The following is a 20,150-nucleotide window of genomic DNA, read 5'->3' on the forward strand; positions in this document are numbered from 1 at the left end:
AATGATGTAAGTCTTGGGCATTACTGTTGAATGAGAATGACTTGCACTGGTATGGAATGACTGAATGTCACAGAACCAAACAACTGCTTGCTCCTCTGCTTGCCTTGCATCTTATTATATTTCTCTCTAACAGATGTTCTTACAACCAGCAAACACTGCTGAAAAGTATTGATTTTCTATGTCTTTTTTTCTCAGCCTGTTTTGGCGAAACTTCATTTCAGTTTTGTAGCATATAGCTGTTAACTGTTACCACTTCATGTCATAATATTGTTACAAATTAAACTTACACCTCAGTGTGTAAGGGAAAGTTATTTCCTGGAATATGACTTACTATCTTCTAATCCATGTTTCAGATTCCTCTCTTTCTCTTCATTTTTTTTAATAGTATAGCTTTTGGGACAGCTATATAAAACAAGGATCTCCTTCCTCTATTTAAACAGTAGGCATGTTTCTTTTCTTTTTTACCAATGATACATAACTTACGGATGGCCTTTGTGTAGAATATATTTGAATGTGACATACACTTCACTACTGAAGAGTGTATTAGGTCTTTTTGAAGCAGAATAGCAGTTGGAAAGAACAGAGGGAGAGGGAGAGCAAAGTGGAAGAACTAGGAGGAGCAGGATGATACATTTTCGTTACACAATCCACATTTTGTGCGTTAGCTCTGTAAATCTCTGACAAAACTATGTGTTTCAAAGAAGATGGTACTGAATCTGCAAAATCCTTTGGATTTATTAAAATTATTTCTGGCAATGCAAGGCTATTTGCAGTTGTACCTTGAAATTGACAATGTTTTCTCTTAACAGCTCAAACAAAATTAATTGTCTTAGATGCATGACAGAGAAATCCTATACATAGTTTAGACGAAAGAGAAGAGCAGCACCCTCTTCAATTTCTGAAATGAATACAAATGGTTAGAGATGGCTGAAAGACAAAGACAAGATGGCACAAACACACAATTTAAGTATTTAATAAGTTTGTATTTCATTTGTTGAATAATAAAATTTGCAATCTACTGTCACCAGCCCAAGGTATCTTCAAGAATTATCTTGTCAGATATGTATTTTAGAAGGTAGAAAAATCACCTTAAAATTGGAAATGACTTTAACAGAGTAATCACTTCTTGCACATAATGTAAAGCTTATTCTAAAATTTTTGTTCTTTCTTCGACAGTGCCCAAAAATAAAAATTTTCTTGAAACATATTATAAATGACTTATATATAACATGAAACAATGGAAAGGGCAAGTTGGAATAACAACAATATTATGAAAAGGATGGATTACTGCTCACCCCACAGAGGAGGTGTTGAGTCATAGACAGACTGTTAAACTTTAAAGCTTTCGACCAGGGACAGTGTCTTTGTGTATGTGAGTTATATTTATGAGAATGTGTGTGTGTGTTCTCAGTTTCTGAAGAAGGCCATTTGGCTGAAAACTTAAATGTTTAACAGTCTGTTCTACTTGTCTGTGACTCAACACTTGTGTGTGAAGACTAGCAGTCTATCCTTTTGGTAATATCGTTATGTACTACTTGTTAACATGTGATCCAGAATCTTAAAATTTCATGTGAACTGTCGAATAATTATTATATATTGCAGGTGTGATGTTGCACACTGTAACGTTTGTACCTCTTTTGCTGTAGCAATGTGTTTCTTTGATGTAGCATCATATGCGTGCAATAAAATGTACATCTCATTTAAAAGAAAGAGCAAAGCAAATCATTAAAGGCATCTGGGGTTCAAGCAGCACCAAGTGATGACTGTGTCATCCATCCACCTAGAGCTTAATTTGGACATCATTATCAAGGAGCTTGTGGTTAGCATACTCCTCTTGTGGCCATAAATGTTGGCATTTTATAAATGGGGTTCCAGGTAGGTCCTCAGTTGTCTACACACAACTGGGTGAGTTCAGGACCCAAGTATAGATCCTCTACATGACTGTCCAACACTCAACTGCTCTACTGTGTGAGTATAGCGAAGGAGTCTGAGAGCCCTTCAGGCAACTCTCAGTTTTCATTTTCATGATAAGTGTATTATTCATTGCTTTCATTAAGGCTGCCAAGCTTCGCCATTCATGCAGAATATGTAGAACCAAAGCTGGACTAATTGCTGGTAATGCAATGGCTTATAAACATGCAGTATTTATATGGGTCATTGCTAAAGGCCAAGAGAACATTTGATTGTATTGCTGCAGAACAGTATCCTATGCCATGCAAGTCAGTGCAATTTGCAGGGTCATATGTCTACTGTGTTTATTTTCTACCTCACATACAGTAGAGCGTCCTTCATTTCTGAAAATGGCGTCATAATTGTTCATCTTCATTTTGATGAGTTCCATTTCCTTGTAAGTAACTCTTACAGGATGCACCAAGTAAAGATGGTACTGTATAAGACTTCATTCATTTGACTCTTTACTATGGTGCTTGCTGCTGGATGCTGAGTTTGATATATATCAGCTGTGACCTCAGGAGACTGTTCTCTTAGGCATGCATGCACAGGTTGTGCCTTTCATTCAAGAATGGAACTTTTAGTTTGCTTCAAAGCGTACACTCCAAGAAAATTCTTCAGATTGTCTTGGATGTTCTGTCTGGGGATGAATGCACAAATGTCATTAATAAAAATTTGAGTCTGTATCATTTGTAGCTGTGTGTTTCTAAGTTGCTACAAGCTTAAAAGAAACTGTTGAAGCCTCAGAAGATGAGTAGCACAACCAAAACTGTTTTGCATAATAAAATCATCAATAATTGTATACTGGTTGCATTAACCAAGTATTCGTCTTCTGACTCAAATATTGTTAACATTGTTAATTTTTACTTTCATTCAGTACTACATATGGCTTGGACATATGATAATAAATACATTTATACACTGACTTATTCTGTAAATACATCATTTCATTATCACTGTGTCTTTTGCTTGTGTTCTGTTGTGCAGCATTTTCGGACAGTTGTCAACAAATATGGCAACGCATGTACAGAGTTTATCAGAAATATTTTTAAAAAGTTGGGAGGTGGATTCCTCACACCAAAATGAACAAGAAAGTGCACTGAAACATATATCCCAACAATTATTTATTTTTTACTTAGTGATGAAAGAACATTTTACAATGTACTGAAGTCAGAAACTTATAACAGTTGTTCAAAATATCTTCAGTTTGTTGCTACAAATGCACTCACTCTTTGAATCATTGCTGTGGTATCATTTCAAACACTCTCAGATAGTGTTGAATGGTTTCACTGTCTTTCATGATATGTAGGCAAAGAATCTGTTCAATTTTATAGGTGGCCCCACAGATTCCGATCCAAACGATTGAGGTATGTGGGATGTCTAGTGCATGGAACTGGTTCCTTCCACACTATCCAGCTTTCATGATAGATATCCTCCAGTGTGTTTAAAAGAAAGTGATAAATTTCCTAACCACATACTTCTTTTTATCTGCAACGCTACATTCTGTAGCAAGTTTGGAAGAGTGGTCTGAGTAAAGTCTTTGTAGACATCACCTGTCAGACTTGCTGGGAAAACATATGGACTTACTAAACAGTCACCTACAATTACACCCCACGCATTAGTCTTAAATCTGCATTGTTCCACAAGAACTTGGTGACAAACGTTGTGGGAGTGCATAAGAGGGTGGAAGCAAATGGAGAACAAATTAAGTATTTTTTATTACATTTTCAGTTGCAAAATTTCCAGAATGTTATTTCCTTAATAGCTTAAAAATGAAAATTGCCAGACGTGTTTATGTATAGACTTTTTTCCTTGTTTTGGTGTGCAGAATCTGGCTCCAAAGTTTGTAAAAGTATTTCTGAGGCACCCTGTTTGATTGAGGTTCACAGTACTGTGTTAAGTGGTATCCAGAGCTTACTTACATTTTGTTTGATTTAAAGGAAGTGAAGTATAATTGCGGGCAAGCCGAGACGTTCGGCAAACAGTGGCAAGTGGGAGACGTGGTCGGAGTCTTCCTCGATCTTGTAGATCGAACTATCAGTAAGTCAGGAGGATTATGAACTGCCTTTATGCATTCATCTGAAAAGTAGAACAGCTTTTACAAACACTATTCTTAGTGAAGGCATGTGAAATATTTTCAAGAATTCACTGTGTCATTTTTATTCTGAGACACTTGTGAAAGTAGAAATTGCTGTATTTATATATGTAACACAAGATTGATACTGGACTAACTCAGAGTGGCATAGCTGTGTGTACGCTGCCATTATATTTTATATATGGTTTGTTCTGATAGTATTTACTTGTGAATAACATATTTTGAGCAGTATCAGATTTTGAAGAGCAATCTAGAGGCATTTCTGAGCTTCAGTAGTTAATTAATGTGCTTTATTTTTAGCCGTCACATCACTTCATGTGTAGAACATTTGATTCAGTGTGTGCCACATACTACAGCTTATAATTTCTTATACTTACAGTAGACATGGTTGTTACTCTTTTTCTACAAAACATTCAGTTGAAAAGTCTGAGATTTTGTAGCTTGATGGGAGGAGTTTATCAGTTGTTGTGTGCTAAAGGGAAATACAGTAATCCCATGTGTTGGTTCCTGTGCTTGTGCCATATTTGGTGGTGATAACTACATATCAAATGATTGTTATGTTTGCGTTTGTTTCAAGAGAGATCTGATCGATCAGTTTTACTAAGATCTCCAGTTAGCAAAAGAGGCTGTCGTGAATGATTAATTCCTACATCAGACACTCTGGTATTGGCCAGTTTCTGGTGTAGACCTAATCACATTTTGCTTTGCTGCCTTCATGGTCTGTGGGTGTCAGAGCAGACTGATATCTGAATAGTGGATCAAATAAAAATGAAATTTTCATAGAAAAAACATTATTGTTCTTTAATTTATACAGATCTACTTTTTTCAGATTTAATGATCCATTTTATATAAGCAGATTTTTCCACTGGAGAGAAAAGTTTTTAATGCTAATTTTTAAAAATTCTATGATGACATATCACAGATGAATAAGCTGCCACAATATGTGTTGTGGGGCAGATTCTGGAATGACTGAAAATTTCTGAAGGTGGTGGTGCATTTTTACGACCAGCCAGCTCAAAGTTGGTGACAGTAGCTGACGGCATTAACATTGCTGCATCCATAAAGTAAATTGATCAGAAACTTCCTTTGCACTCCAAAAACGCCATTTGCATCTCTTGTCAATCAGGCAGCTGTGTTGTGATGGTAACAAGCACTTCTTCACAGCATCAGCATATTCTCCACATTGGCTCTCTTTAATTTTGTATAACCCAAGTCTTATCACAAATGACAGTTTCTGCTGAAAGCGATCTTTCATTCATACATAGCAAAGATAAATCCTACTGGACTAAAGGAACAGTCCCTTACTTACTTGAATACAGCAACATTGAAACAGTGCGGTTAACCAAAGTGGCTAAAGATCTGCTTGAATTGAGCATACCAGAAGATGACATTTAGAACATCTTTCAGTGGTGTTCTGAGTGACAAAAGGTTTCAGGACAAATCTCCCCATAAGAGACAAATAACTACCTTCTGGGTGCCAGAGAGGAAAGAACTATATAATCAGAGAATGTGTCTCTCTGATATTCTCAACATTTAAATGGATCCTCCCCTCCATTACTTGCAAATATTATACTGTTTCTCTGTTCTCTATCTTCCCATTTCTCCTGTCAAAATACTTGTTTAAAAGCTAGCAAGTGAAGTGTCACAGTGGTCAGCACACTGAACTCACATTTTGGAGGACAATGGTTCAGATACCCAACCACCCATCCAGATTTAAGATTTTCGCTAAATTGCTACAGGCAAATGCCAGGATTGTTCCTTTGAAAAAGGCGTGACTGATTTCCCTCCCCACCCTTTCATAATCCAAGTTTGCACCGAATGTCTGCATTGTTGATGGGATGTTAAACTCTGATCTTCATTCTTGTTTAAAAGGTCCTTTAGCTGGGGACTTTAAAAACTGTGGCCTGTCATTTTTGTGTTTCAGTGGATGACAAGAGGAAATTTCCCTTCAGTTTAAGATATTGTTGACCCTGTGGAACTTAGCTAATGTATAAAACAGCTTTCTCAATTGTGAAAGTGGAAGCTGTCCTACATGTTCAACTTTTAAAGCTAGAGTCCCACACTTAATGCTGCAGAAAAAAGGAAGAGTCGGTTGTACACCATGACTTAAGTTGTATACCTGTCTTGAGCTGCATAGAGATATCAGTTTTCAGGCATGATAGCATAACATAATAAATCACAGACTCACAAAATTAAATGTTAAAGAGTAAACACCAATGTTTTTGTCAACTTGGAACAAAGACAGCATGTGTCACTGCCAAAGTGTGGCTCGCTCCAAATTTTGTCCCTGTTGTGTCAGTACAATTGTCTTTTCCATTTGGTAACTTCTTTCTGCAGTCAACCTCCTTACTTGGAAGAGAAATATGACAAAACCCATTATTTTACGGTACTTGAAAGCCCTGTGTGGAATAGAAGTAATAGATGTAACTATTCACTGTTGAGTTGAGTTGTGTGGTTGATAGGCACATAAATAAGATGAAAAGTATTGCTAACCTTTCAGACTATGTCCTTCCTCACAGCTAGTCAACACACACACACACACACACACACACACACACACACACAAAAACAGCTACATTGTCTCAGCATTGCAGTAAAATGCAGCTGAGGCTTTGTGTGTGTGTGTGTGTGTGTGTGTGTGTGTGTGTGTGTGTGTGTGTTTCTTTCTAATTTGCTCTAAGGAAAGACATTGTTGGAAAGCTTAGCAATTTGTAGAAACTTATTATAATCTTACTGAAACTAATGTCTTGAAACATTGCCTTATTTCAAGAAGAGGCTAATGTTTCAGTACACTATGAAGAAAGAGCAAATAGTAATGTAAGTTATAATGTCAAAGGAATCATGGTTTATTGGAGCTGAGTTAATTATCTTATCAGAAGCAGCGTCAGAAGCACTTGGTAGAAGGAAGCAAACAGATGTGGAAAAACGACACAGAATTTGGGACACAGTAATTACAGAAGCTGCTAAAGAAAAACAAATAGCTAATTTGAAGTTTCTACAGGAAAAAAAACATCAGTACAGTGCGAAGAGCACACAAGGAGTCACGGGACTCATTCATAAGCATCTTAGAGCATGACATACACAGAAGACAGCAGTGTTCATACAAGATCATGAAAACCCTCACCAAGGAAGAAAAAGACACTGCCTCGCCGAACATTATACCCAATGAACAACAGACAAATTGTTATAAAGATTTTTTGGTGTACACAGAAGATCGAAGATGACACAGAAGAAAGTATGTGCAGTGAAACAGTAGATCCAGTTACTATGGATGAACTACAAGATGCTTTGAAAGGCACGAAGAACAGAAGAGCTATTGGAATAGATGGAATAAATGCAGAGATAATTATATGTGGGGGTTACCTCTAGATAAATTACTTTAACAATTAATAAATGAATATTGGACAAATTGCAGGATCGCAGACCCTTGGTATACAGTAGAAGTAATCCCTCTTGTCAAAAATGGAAACATAATGACTTAAAAAGCCATCATGGCATCAGTCTTCTAAACACTGGCTACAATCTGTACTCAAAGATAATCAATAACCGTATGAAGAATATCACAGAAGCTATTATTGCTGAAGAACAAAATTGATTTAGATGAGATTGTTCATGCAATGAAAATGTGTTTGTAATTAAAAACATTACAGGAAAAAAAATAATTTAATACAGAAATCCCTATGGCCTTTATTGAATTTGAGACCATGTGAGCCAGGATAGCATATGGGACATCATGTTTGAATGTGGATATCCTTATCACCTAATAGAGAACTTGACATTGTGTCCCCTTGCAGGCTGTTAGCAAAAGTGCAAGCATATGGAATAAGTTCACATATATGTGGGTGGCTCGAAGACTTCTTAAGCAATAGAACCCAGTATGTTGTCCTCGAAAGTGTGCATTCCCCAGAGACAGGGTATCATCAGGAATGCCCGAGGGAAGTGTGGTAGGGCCACTGTGGTTCTTTATATACATAAATAATTTGGCAGGGTGGGCAGCAACCTACTGTTGTTTGCTGATGATGCTGTGATATTCAGTAAAAGTCAAAGATGATTGACTGTAGGAAGATACTAGACGACTTAGACAAAATTTATAGTTGGTGTGATAAATGGCAGTTAGCTGTAAATGTGGAAAAATGTAAGTTAAAGCAGACGCGTAGGAAGAACAAATCTGTAATGTTTGCTTATAGTTTTAATAGTGTCCTGCTTGACATAATTAGGTAGTTTAAATATCTGGGCATAATGTTGCAAATCAATATGAAATGAACTGAGCATGTGGCATGGAAGGCAAATGGCTGACTTTGGTTTATTGGGAGAATTTTAGGAAAGAATGGTTCACCTGTGAAGGAGGCCTCTTATAGGACACTGGTCTGACCTATTCGTGAGTCCTGCTTGAGTGTTTGTGGTCTGTGCCAGGTTGGATTGAAGGAAGACATTGAAGCAATTCAGAGGCAGGCTGCTAGATTTGTTGCCGGTAGGTTCAAACAACACGTAAGTGTTCAGAAATGCTTTGGGAACTCAAATCCCTGGAGGGAAGACAATGCTCTATGGAGAAAATTTAGAGAACTGGCATGTGCAGCTTACTGCCAAACAATTCTACTGCTGCCAACATATATTGCACATAAGGACCACAAATATGAGATTTGAGAAATTAGGGCTCATGTGGAGGTATATAGACAGTTGTTTTTCCCCACTATATTTATGAGTGGAACAGGAAAGGAAATGACTAGCAGTTGTACAGGGTACTCTCTGCCATGCACCATACTGTAGCTTGCAGAGTATCTGTGTAGATGTAGTGTAGGTAGTGAAAAGTCTTTACAAAACTACACACATTGTAATAAACACAGGTAGGAATCAATTAGAAGATATAACAATTAACCAAGGTGTTAAACAAGGATGTGAACTATCACCTACCTTTTTTAATATTTATGTTGACTTCAAGCTTCACAAATGGAAATGTAAAGTAAACAAAGGAATTAAGATAACGAATGAGGAATATCTGAATGTACTTTTGTTTGCTGATGACATCATTATTATTCAAAAGAATGAAGATGGCTACCAAGGTCAGTATACCAGATGAATGAAATCTGCAAGAAGAACAACCATAAAATTTATAGCAGCGAAACAAAAATTATAGCATTCTGAGGAAAATACCCAGTCAGATCAAAAATTGTTTTCGATAATTCTGTTTTAGAACAAGTGAGTTAAATCTCTTATTTAGGCTGTGATTTTGGATCTGATATCAAAAAATACACAACTTCCAAGCTGTCTGTGGCACCATTAGCAGAACATCAGGTCATAAAGTACAAAAAGAAACCATCATAAAATTCTGTAAAGTATTGGCAATTCCTGTGTTATCCTAAGGAAATGAAAGCTGTGTTACCGCAAAAGAACAAGAAAATAAAACTGAAACAGCAGAGATGAGGTTCCTTAGAAAGACGAAGTGCTCCACAAGAATAGATATGAGTAGAAATGAAGATATTAGAACAGAATTAAATATTTTCAGCGTGAATGAAAAAAATTCAAAAATAAGGTGATTGGAGACAACACCCCATGAGAACGCTAGGTCACAGAATTCCTCAGAAGATCCTGAACTACAAACCAAATGGGAAAAGAGATATTTGAAGACCTCAAAACAGAGGGGAATGGTTTTTTGTGAGTTTGGAATACACAACAGCCTAATTCTTGAAAGGAAGATGATGACGATGATGTCTTATGAGAAATGAAGGCATGATATCCCAATAGGTTATTCCAAGAAATTCAAACTGCTGGATGTCAATAACTTGCTGCCATGACATTTCAGCACAGTCTTCTGGCCACCATCTGGAATATGTCGGTGAAAGTACACAGCTCTGTTGTTTAAAACCCTGTGTCATACACATGGTGTATGGAGTTCGCACTGTGCATGTGTTGCTAGAGTGCATGTGCGTAGGCTGCAAATCTGTGTACTGCTGTGAGCACCCTTCATTGTAAAAGCTCACCTCATTCATATCAGATCGATCATTTTCACATAGTAAAATTACAGAATGACACCGGCTACTCAGTGCACAAAGTTTTTCCATAATGTGTTTCCATGCATTGTCTAACTGGAAACAGACATCCTTATTGATAAGGGTCTCAGACATTGTATTTACACTGATTTATTGATAACAGAGACCCAAAAGTGTGAGATATTGTCCACAATTGTTAATCCATTAATTTGATGAAATCATCAGATGACCAGTAGAAATATAGTGTTCTGCAATAGCAGATTTGCTGGCTTGGAGGAATTGAGTATGCTGCTTGTATGCACTCCTGAACAGTGCACGTCATGTGCTGTGTATGTGATTTCACACCACAGTAGAGTGCCTAACACATATCATAAAATTATACACCTCTTTATATAAGACTATACAGGCTTTATGAAATGGGGTTTCCTTAGCTTTTATGGCCAAAAAAACAGGTGTTGATGTTGAAGGGGCAAGGAAATGTGTATATGACAAATTTTTTACTGAATCAGTTATTATACAAAAGCATTAATGCAAGGAGGCCATAGTTCCCTACCCTTAAACCATGTAGTACATGTAGGTAAAACACACAGTAAATTCTAGAAAAAAGAAATGAAATATTTCCTTGTATCCATTTGTGGGGTTTCAATTGTTGTTGTTGTTATTGTTGTTGTTGTTGTATTATATTTATTTCCAGCCGCATGAAATCTATTCTGTAATAATATCAGTATTGCAACATTTACACTGATGGTATGTTCACAGATGTATCACTGACTAATTATTTTTCTCTAAGTGTTTTGAATGTGGTTTTTATTGCACCAAAAGCAAGTGAATCCTCACAAAGTATTTGTTATTGAGTTACAGTATTTCCAGGTGTCCTTGTTTATTATTGAATGTTTTATCACTTTCACATGTATGATTAATGTTTAAAAAATCTTAATTATTGTTGTAAAGTGCCTTCCTGTGAAACCTATGCATTTATATACAGAACATAGCTTTAATGATTTTATATAGCTTTTAATAGAGTTTTTTGTGAGTGAGTTTTGACCCCTTATTAGCATGATAATTGTTTGATTTTCTTAGTACTTCTCCTTTTAAATGTTTATGCAAAGTGTGCTGCAATCTTGCTTCTATTTTTGTAACTAGAGTTTGACAACAAATTAAAAACTCCTTCTAATTTCCACATCTTGAGTAGCTATTTTGTGTGCAGATGAAAATTAAATTATTATATCTGATCATTTTGTTTGTTTGTGCAGATATGGTGTCTACCCCATAAGAAAGCACTGAAATACTGCATGCATTATTGTTTTATTAATTAATTTATTAATTTTCAATTGCCTTTCTAACATTTTTTGCACATCATGTTTGTGTACAGATAATTTACGTATATTGACATGTGAACCATATTGCTTATCATTCTTTTGTCATTTGGACAGTATCTAGCACATAAGAAAAATTCAACTTTTTAATGTATTGTTAGTACTAAGTGTACCTGATAGAAGAGACACTATAATATAGGATTACTGAGTTGACTAGTAAATTTCCATATGTTTTATGAAGCCTAATTGAGGTGAGGCCAGTAGGGAGCTGCTTACATATAACGTAAAAATTGTATTCGGAAATTTCTGTTTTAGCTTTCATGATGATGCCATGCACCATCCAGATGGTTCCTTCCAGTAAGGCTACTGATATATTAGAATCATAATATGTTAATATTTTGAATTGAAATTCATGCAAATTCCAACAATATTGTCTGTTAGCTGACTTGTATCTTTCAAAGACTGAAATATGTGACTTAGATTTACATTCAAATTCAGCACAACAAAAACTTAATATGTCATAAAAAGACCAGCTGCAAAACATACTTGTAACCAGATATCTAGACATTGTTCCACAAGTTTCTCACCTATAAGAATCATTGTTTGTATACAGCCAAGAAAGTTGCAGCAAGGAAAATGTGTAATTAATTTTACTCCATAATATATAATTGCATGAATTTGTTTTAGTTCAATCATTGACTCTCTTTGAAGATGGTTGTGTGGTTAACAGCCCAAATATTGGAAAAAGAATTATTGCTGTCTGGGATGCACACCCAGGAGATGATGGAGTAAGAAGTAATATCCACAGAAAATTGGTGCACAGCAAATGAACAGCATACCCTTTTGTTTTCAAAACAACATCCAATGGCTTGTGTTTCTCTGCTGCTAAATATGCCTCCCCGGTCTGGACCTGACCTGCATACACAAACAAAGAGGATGTCATCCATAATTAAACATGCCACATAATAACTGAATGTGTGAAGGCCACATCTTTGAATAACCTGTATGAAGTAGTATCACTTTTGACTCAACAGTGCAATGAACAGCTCATGAATCTAGTGATGAATTCAAGTAGACTTTGAAGAAGATCATGTCATGTACTGAGCAGAGAACACATTTGGAGTTCCTCAGTGCCTAGAAATCAAGGAGGGCACTCACATTACAGCTGAGCGTAAATGCTCAACACATTTGTCCAGCTCTAGGGGCTGAAGGTATTGACATTAAAGAATTAGGAGGTGTGCCACCTGTGAAGACAAATGTCACATGATGGAACAAGATGGGTGAGGATGTCATCCTTTGTTATTGCATTCTAGTCCAAGGCACGGCATGCAGAGTGCCATGCTTCCCTGTTCCATTGTACCACTGAAGATCTATGGGAAGCAAATAAATAGACCAGTGATGTAGCTCAGTAATGGTCCCAAAATCTGTAAAATGTTGATTTATGGATGCAAAAAAGGGAAGAAAAGAACCTGGCTTCTAAAAATCAGGAAAAGGAGTAAAGTATCTAAATGCATGGCAGAACTGGATTATGTGTTTTGCGAGGACAAAATAATAACAAGTCCTTTAAATGAAAATTTATTCCACAAGTACAAAGAGCTGGAGAAGTGATACAGAAAAAGGTAATAGCAACATAACAGTGCATTTATAATTTAAGAGAGGTGCAGTAGAAAGAGTGACAGAAAAAAAGAAAAACATCACTGTGTCCAGAAGAGACAAAAAACAGGAACGGTGATTTTTTTACATTTGTGTACTGTAATGTTGCTGCTTACAGCTCTAATCTAAGGTGAAAAGATAATGTATTCAGATAAAAAGTGAGAGCTGCATCTGCTGCCATCATGGCTCTGGAGGATATTTATATGCATCTCAGGGCAAACCAATCATTACAGAAATGTCTCATGGAGATAAGGATTTCAGAGTGCATGAAATAAAATATAATTCGTATGACATAGTTTTAAATGGAAGAGAAAAAGAGAAGTATTGGATACCTAAATCTAGCAGAAATTTGCAAGTAGAATCACAATCAACAACAAACTTCAAGATACACCACAATTATGGAAATTTCAGGATGGAAACAATGAACAGAAATGAAGGAAAGCAATAACTCTACTGTAGATGAAAACTGGGTTGTAGATAGACATAAGTAACAGCACACGGAAGGTCAGACTTTCTGAGCTGTTGCATTTATCTATCTGCTACCCATCTTGCATATGCAGGTAAATGGTTTTCCTTACTTCATTTGTATATAAATGTTGAAAAGTTTTGAATATATCAGAAGAATGTATAGACAAAGACAAAGGCAAGAGAATATGGTGAAAAGTTAATATATTGTTACTGGTTCTGGTAATTGTAAGAGGGATATATAATGACTGTTTCTAATCATTGAAACACTAATTGTAATAGTGGATACAGGTAAGCTAGTGAAAAATCAGTGGATGTTTCATAAATTGTGGTAACTGCATTACCTGTTTCATTAGAACTATAACAACAAAATTCTGCTGTTTGCATTTTGAAAGCCATTGGGAAGGCTACTCAGTGGGCTTCAAATGTAGGAGCAAACAGCAGTGTCCAGACAACCACAGACACATAAATAGAAATCACCATTTTGCTATGCACTCTAAATGAATGCAACTGCTGATCATAAACACTCAGTAGCTTCCAGGTAATCCCTCATGTCTTCAGTACATATTTACTAAATAATAGGAGATTTCAGCATTCATTTGTTTGCAAAGAACTTAACTTTTTTCACTTTCTGAAAGTTGAACATGACTGAGACTGGACAAGCAGAAACTGCAGCACTGACTACGTAGTTATTGCTGCATATTTCAGTCTTATCAGGAAACTTCTGATTATTTCAATGGACAGCACTGTCCACATGAACAGAATCTAAATCAAGAATGTCTTGATTATCAAATGTCAGAATTACAATATCTTCATATGAGATGCATCTAGTAAATCTTGTGTCTTCACAATTGAGGTGGATGACACAGTTAATTTGATTTATAATTTGGTATAGGTCATATGTTCATGTCCAGGTTATATCAGTTACAAATATTTCATTTATCATGTCATTTTGATTACTTCAGAAGTACACTAAATATATATGGCTCATCTTGTACTGTTTGTCTGTAAACTGAGGAGCAAACAGCACTCATGTTGGGGGAAATGGACTTTCCCAGTAGGCCACTACAAGTCTACTACAGGAACACTGAGAATCAGTTTCCTGTCTAACATTGTTGTGCAGTGTTAGGTGATTTGTGTAGATTCTGTTTGTGTTTCTTTCTTCCATTATTAATTACTAATTTCTGTATTCCATGTACTGTTCATCCATTTTGTCCTGTACTGTGCCACTGCTGATGTAAGACATTTGCAGGGGGAAGGTCAATATTCACCATGTGAAACAGCCTGTAGGAGTTTGTTGTGGTGTCACTGGATAGAGAGATTGTGTATTCACCTGCTGCTTGCTCTTCAGCTTGCAGACTGACTATATCGAGCCCCCATCTGTAGTTCCATTAATTGGTGTGGTACCTAGTTTGGATAAATATCACTTATCTGTAGTTCCAATCATAAAAATCCAGAATCTGTTGACACTGAAATTATCTCTGCATGTATATCATTCTTGAACAATCTGATACTTGTCCTCTGTTATGCATTGTTCAATAATGGCCACTGATCGCACATAGTAAGTTGTCATAGAAGGTACATTGCGTGTCAAGTCAGTCAAGTCATGGAGCATTCACATATGAAGAATGCAACAGTTTCTCATTTCAGAATACTATCATACAGTAATCTGAAGCAAGAACATGTTCATATCAATTTGGTCGTACACTTTTTGCTTGTCACCAGTTCACACAAATCCTATCTGTCACCAGGACTCATTTGAGTATATTACCATCTTTAAAATGTATGTACTAGACCAACTCATATTCCACATCATCAGAAAGTATAATACTATCACTGTGCTGCGGGGAATGACATTTCAGATTTTTAAGAATAGCACGCATGGTGAAGAGTATTTTTCCTCGCCATTTCTCATTGTTTGGTTGCTTTCAACATGAAGTGTGCATAGATTTCTTTATGCAGGTGAACATATTGCTCATAATACAGAATATTGACCTTAGCTGTTGGCAGAATTCAATAACAACAATCCATATTCTTGATACTCATCACTTTTGGCTTTGCAACTTTCAGGAAAATGTCATAGTGTATTACGAAGTCATTTACAATTCTACAATGCACTTTAAAGCCATACCCCCATTTTCAATAAACCATTTTTACTCAGTGTTTATTCAGCCAAATACACTCCTGGAAATGGAAAAAAGAACACATTAACACCGGTGTGTCAGACCCACCATACTTGCTCCAGACACTGCGAGAGAGCTGTACAAGCAATGATCACACGCACGGCACAGCGGACACACCAGGAACCGCGGTGTTGGCCGTCGAATGGCGCTAGCTGCACAGCATTTGTGCACCGCCGCCACCAGTGTCAGCCAGTTTGCCGTGGCATACGGAGCTCCATCGCAGTCTTTAACACTGGTAGCATGCCGCGACAGCGTGGACGTGAACCGTATGTGCAGTTGACGGACTTTGAGCGAGGGCGTATAGTGGGCATGCGGGAGGCCTGGTGGACGTACCGCCGAATTGCTCAACACGTGGGGCGTGAGGTCTCCACAGTACATCGATGTTGTCGCCAGTGGTCGGCGGAAGGTGCACGTGTCCGTCGACCTGGGACCGGACCGCAGCGACGCACGGATGCACGCCAAGACCGTAGGATCCTACGCAGTGCCGTAGGGGACCGCACCGCCACTTCCCAGCAAATTAGGGACACTGTTGCTCCTGGGGTATCGGCGAGGACCATTCACAACCGTCTCCATGAAGCTGGGCTACGGTCCCGCACACCGTTAGGCCGTCTTCCGTTCACGCCCCAACATCGTGCAGCCCGCCTCCAGTGGTGTCGCGACAGGCGTGAATGGAGGGACGAATGGAGACGTGTCGTCTTCAGCGATGAGAGTCGCTTCTGCCTTGGTGCCAATGATGGTCGTATGCGTGTTTGGCGCCGTGCAGGTGAGCGCCACAATCAGGACTGCATACGACCGAGGCACACAAGGCCAACACCCGGCATCATGGTGTGGGGAGCGATCTCCTACACTGGCCGTACACCACTGGTGATCGTCGAGGGGACACTGAATAGTGCACGGTACATCCAAACCGTCATCAAACCCATCGTTCTACCATTCCTAGACCGGCAAGGGAACTTGCTGTTCCAACAGGACAATGCATGTCCGCATGTATCCCGTGCCACCCAACATGCTCTAGAAGGTGTAAGTCAACTACCCTGGCCAGCAAGATCTCCGGATCTGTCCCCCATTGAGCATGTTTGGGACTGGATGAAGCGTCGTCTCACGCGGTCTGCCCGTCCAGCACGAACGCTGGTCCAACTGAGGCGCCAGGTGGAAATGGCATGGCAAGCCGTTCCACAGGACTACATCCAGCATCTCTACGATCGTCTCCATGGGAGAATAGCAGCCTGCATTGCTGCGAAAGGTGGATATACACTGTACTAGTGCCGACATTGTGCATGCTCTGTTGCCTGTGTCTATGTGCCTGTGGTTCTGTCAGTGTGATCATGTGATGTATCTGACCCCAGGAATGTGTCAATAAAGTTTCCCCTTCCTGGGACAATGAATTCACGGTGTTCTTATTTCAATTTCCAGGAGTGTATATAAGTGGGAGATGGCAGGAAACCATCTTTATAGGAACATTTTCTATTCAGTGTGAATGTTAGTATACAGAATCATCAGCTATTCTCACAATACAGACCTGATGATTTCTTAAAATTTTACAGTATACATATTCTAATAACTGCACTGAGTAGTAAAAGAAAGTACAAAACCTTGGCACCATTGGAAATTATTGAAGGCTTCTAAATTTCAGTGCAGGGGAAATATTTACAGTTTTTGTAATAATAAACAGGTGTTTTGGTTAGTGTGTTTCAAACAGGAAGCAGTTTTACAAGAGATAAAAGGCAATATAGACATGGAATGTATTAAGAATAAAATCTCACAGCATTATTACAAGGGATAGTCACAAGAAAAACTTTGTTGTTCATTAGGCCACAGTTTGATTACAGTATATGTAAAATTCAAAACTTTTGATTTACTTTGACATTTTGAGTATCTGTTCCTGGATGTTGTCTGCAAATCTGGCAATAGAAAGTATGTATTCTTACTCTTTAAAGAGTTATTTATAAGAAATCCTGAGTTATTAGTTCAATTTTGGTAGTATGACAAACCATGATTCAAAGGCCTAATAAGTGACTTCTGAGGGCTTCTTACACAGCTAAAAAGAAATTAAGTATTCAGATAGGGTGAACTCACATCTTTTCTCATCAGCATTTTCCTGGTCATACCAAGTTGTTTTAACTTATTTTGCCACTACATACCTCTTCTCATTAACAGTGCTTCCAGATTCTGATGATGTGTACTAGCACTCATAAACATTCCCAGATGGAATGTAACAATATTATGAGAAGGGAAGTTGCTACTCACCATATAGCATCCGCAGCTCGTGGTCTAGTGGCTAGCGTTGCTGCCTCTGGATCACGGGGTCCTGGATTCGATTCCCGGCCGGGTTGGGGATTTTCTCTGCCCAGGGACTGAGTGTTTGTGTTGTCATCATTTCACCATCATCATCATCATCATCATCATTCATAACAGTGGCTAGATGGGATTGTGAAATAATTGGACTGTGTAAAAATTTGGACTTCGTATGTGCACTAATTACCGCACAGTTGAGCGCCCTACAAAACCAAAACATCATCGTCATTACCATATAGCGGAGTTGCTGAGTCACAGATAGGCACAACAAAAAGACTTTCCCAATTAAAGCTTTCAGCCATCGGCCTTCGTCACTTACCCCCACCCAGTCACCACCCCCATCATGCACTGGTGCTGCTGCTCGCAGTGTGGTTTCGGTTGCCTGACACTGCAATTGTGTGTGTGAGTTGCATTTGCATGTGTGTGTATGTGTGTGTGTGTGTGGTGTGTGTGTGTGTGTGTGTGTGTGTGTGTGTGTGTGTGTGTGTGTGTGTGTGTGCGCGCTTGCACGCGTGCGTAAGTGTGTCTATTGTTGACGAAGGCCAATGGCCGAAAACTTTAATTCTGAAAGTCTTTTTGTTGTGCATATCTGCGACTCAGCATCTCCTCTATATGGTGAGTAGCAACTTTCCTTCTCATAATATTGATACTCAAAAACATTCATTCATTCACTGGGCATGGCATCTTCTGAAGTACAAATGTTTGCTATAATTCTAAGAGCCAAACTGAATTGAGTTTCTGTACAAGTTTTATTACATGATAATTAAAATTTTAAGTTTTCATTAACATTAACCCCAGCAATTTTGTAGATATTACTCACTCTATTACTCGATTTACATTTTGACTTATTTTTCCAAATTGCATGTAATTTGTTTTGTTTACATTTAATGTCAACCTGTTTGCATTAAACAAAGAGTGGACATACTGGAGGACTTCATCAGAATTTGTAAACAGTAACTGCTTTGAAGCACTTATCATCACATTAGTATGGTCTGCAAGCAGCATGAGATTGTTGGCACTATATGGGGTGTGTATATCATTTATACATATAAGAAATAGTATGGTACTTCTGTTCGCATTGCTTTCGCATCTGAAAGTAAACTGATTTTGTGATTGGAGTAAGGTGACATCAGTTGTACAATCTGTTTTCAGTCTCATAGGTAAGATCCAAACCATTTTTTGCCAGACCTTCAAGTACCTAGCACTTCCAGTTTTTTTTTATTAAAAAAATGCTATCATTGGCAGTATCAAACACTTCAGAGAGATCTAGATTAACTCCTACTATGTTGTGCTTTTTCTGTATTTTACCTGCCTCGAAGCCATGCTGATTGTTGTTCAGTAACTTATGGTCATTTAGATATTTGTTGATTCAGTACTTCATCAGTTTTTCTTGTTGGATCTGTTGTGACAGTGCCACGACATTCAAAAGTGCCGCTACGTTATTACGCGAACACGGCGATAGAGGCGCTCCGCAGCTCGGCCGAGCGCGGGAGCGCCACCTGGTTATGAACGGCGCCGGCCGCATGTCACGGCCCGGCAGTCGATTGACAGATACGGAGTTAGTAACATGTAACCAGCGAGTGTTTCTACTTTTGTATCTCCACGCACTTTATTAGTGATTAAAGGTTATAACACTTTTTGGCGACGAGGTCGGATATTTTTTTTTCCCCTGCGTTGTGGACTTGTGTGTTCATGTCGGGGCAGACATGGAACAGCTTATGCAAGCGCTTATTGAACAACAAACACAGCTGACGGCTGCTATTCAGGCGCAACAAACACAGCTGACGGCTGCTATTCAGGCGTTGTCGACGTCGCTTACTCATCGTCTGTCTTCCTCTTCTCCGCCTCCGTTTCCTCCTTATGACGAGGCCGCTGAAGACTGGGAGGATTATGAGAAGCGTTTGCGGCAACACTTCTTGGCTTTCGGTGTTGTCGACGCTCCTATGTGTAAGTCGTTATTTCTATCTTGGATTTCCCCACGGATCTATCAGCTGTTATCTCAGTTAGCCCCTCTGCGGGAACCTGCCTCTCTGTCCTTCCAAGAAATGTGTGACTTATTGTCTAACTATTACCGGAAAAACACCCATGTCGTTGCCGCCCGCGTGGCTTTCTACCGGTGTCGTACACAGCCCCATCAATCTTACCGGGCTTGGGCGGCGGAACTACACGGTCTGAGTCGGAAATGTCAGTTTGTCACGGACACTCA

General features: G+C 38.4%; 1 protein-coding gene across 1 annotated transcript in view; it reads left to right on the forward strand.

The window, feature by feature from the left end:
• The window catches only part of LOC126458188 (ryanodine receptor), a 740,760-nt gene that overhangs the window by 317,687 nt on the left and 402,923 nt on the right, over positions 1-20,150 (forward strand). Inside the window, exon 27 of the mRNA XM_050095064.1 lies at positions 3,891-3,990. Within this exon, the coding sequence (XP_049951021.1) occupies positions 3,891-3,990 (100 nt within the window). The remainder of the gene's footprint in view (positions 1-3,890; positions 3,991-20,150) is intronic.

The sequence above is a fragment of the Schistocerca serialis genome, chromosome 2, assembly GCF_023864345.2.
Source record: "Schistocerca serialis cubense isolate TAMUIC-IGC-003099 chromosome 2, iqSchSeri2.2, whole genome shotgun sequence".
NCBI lineage: Eukaryota > Metazoa > Arthropoda > Insecta > Orthoptera > Acrididae > Schistocerca > Schistocerca serialis.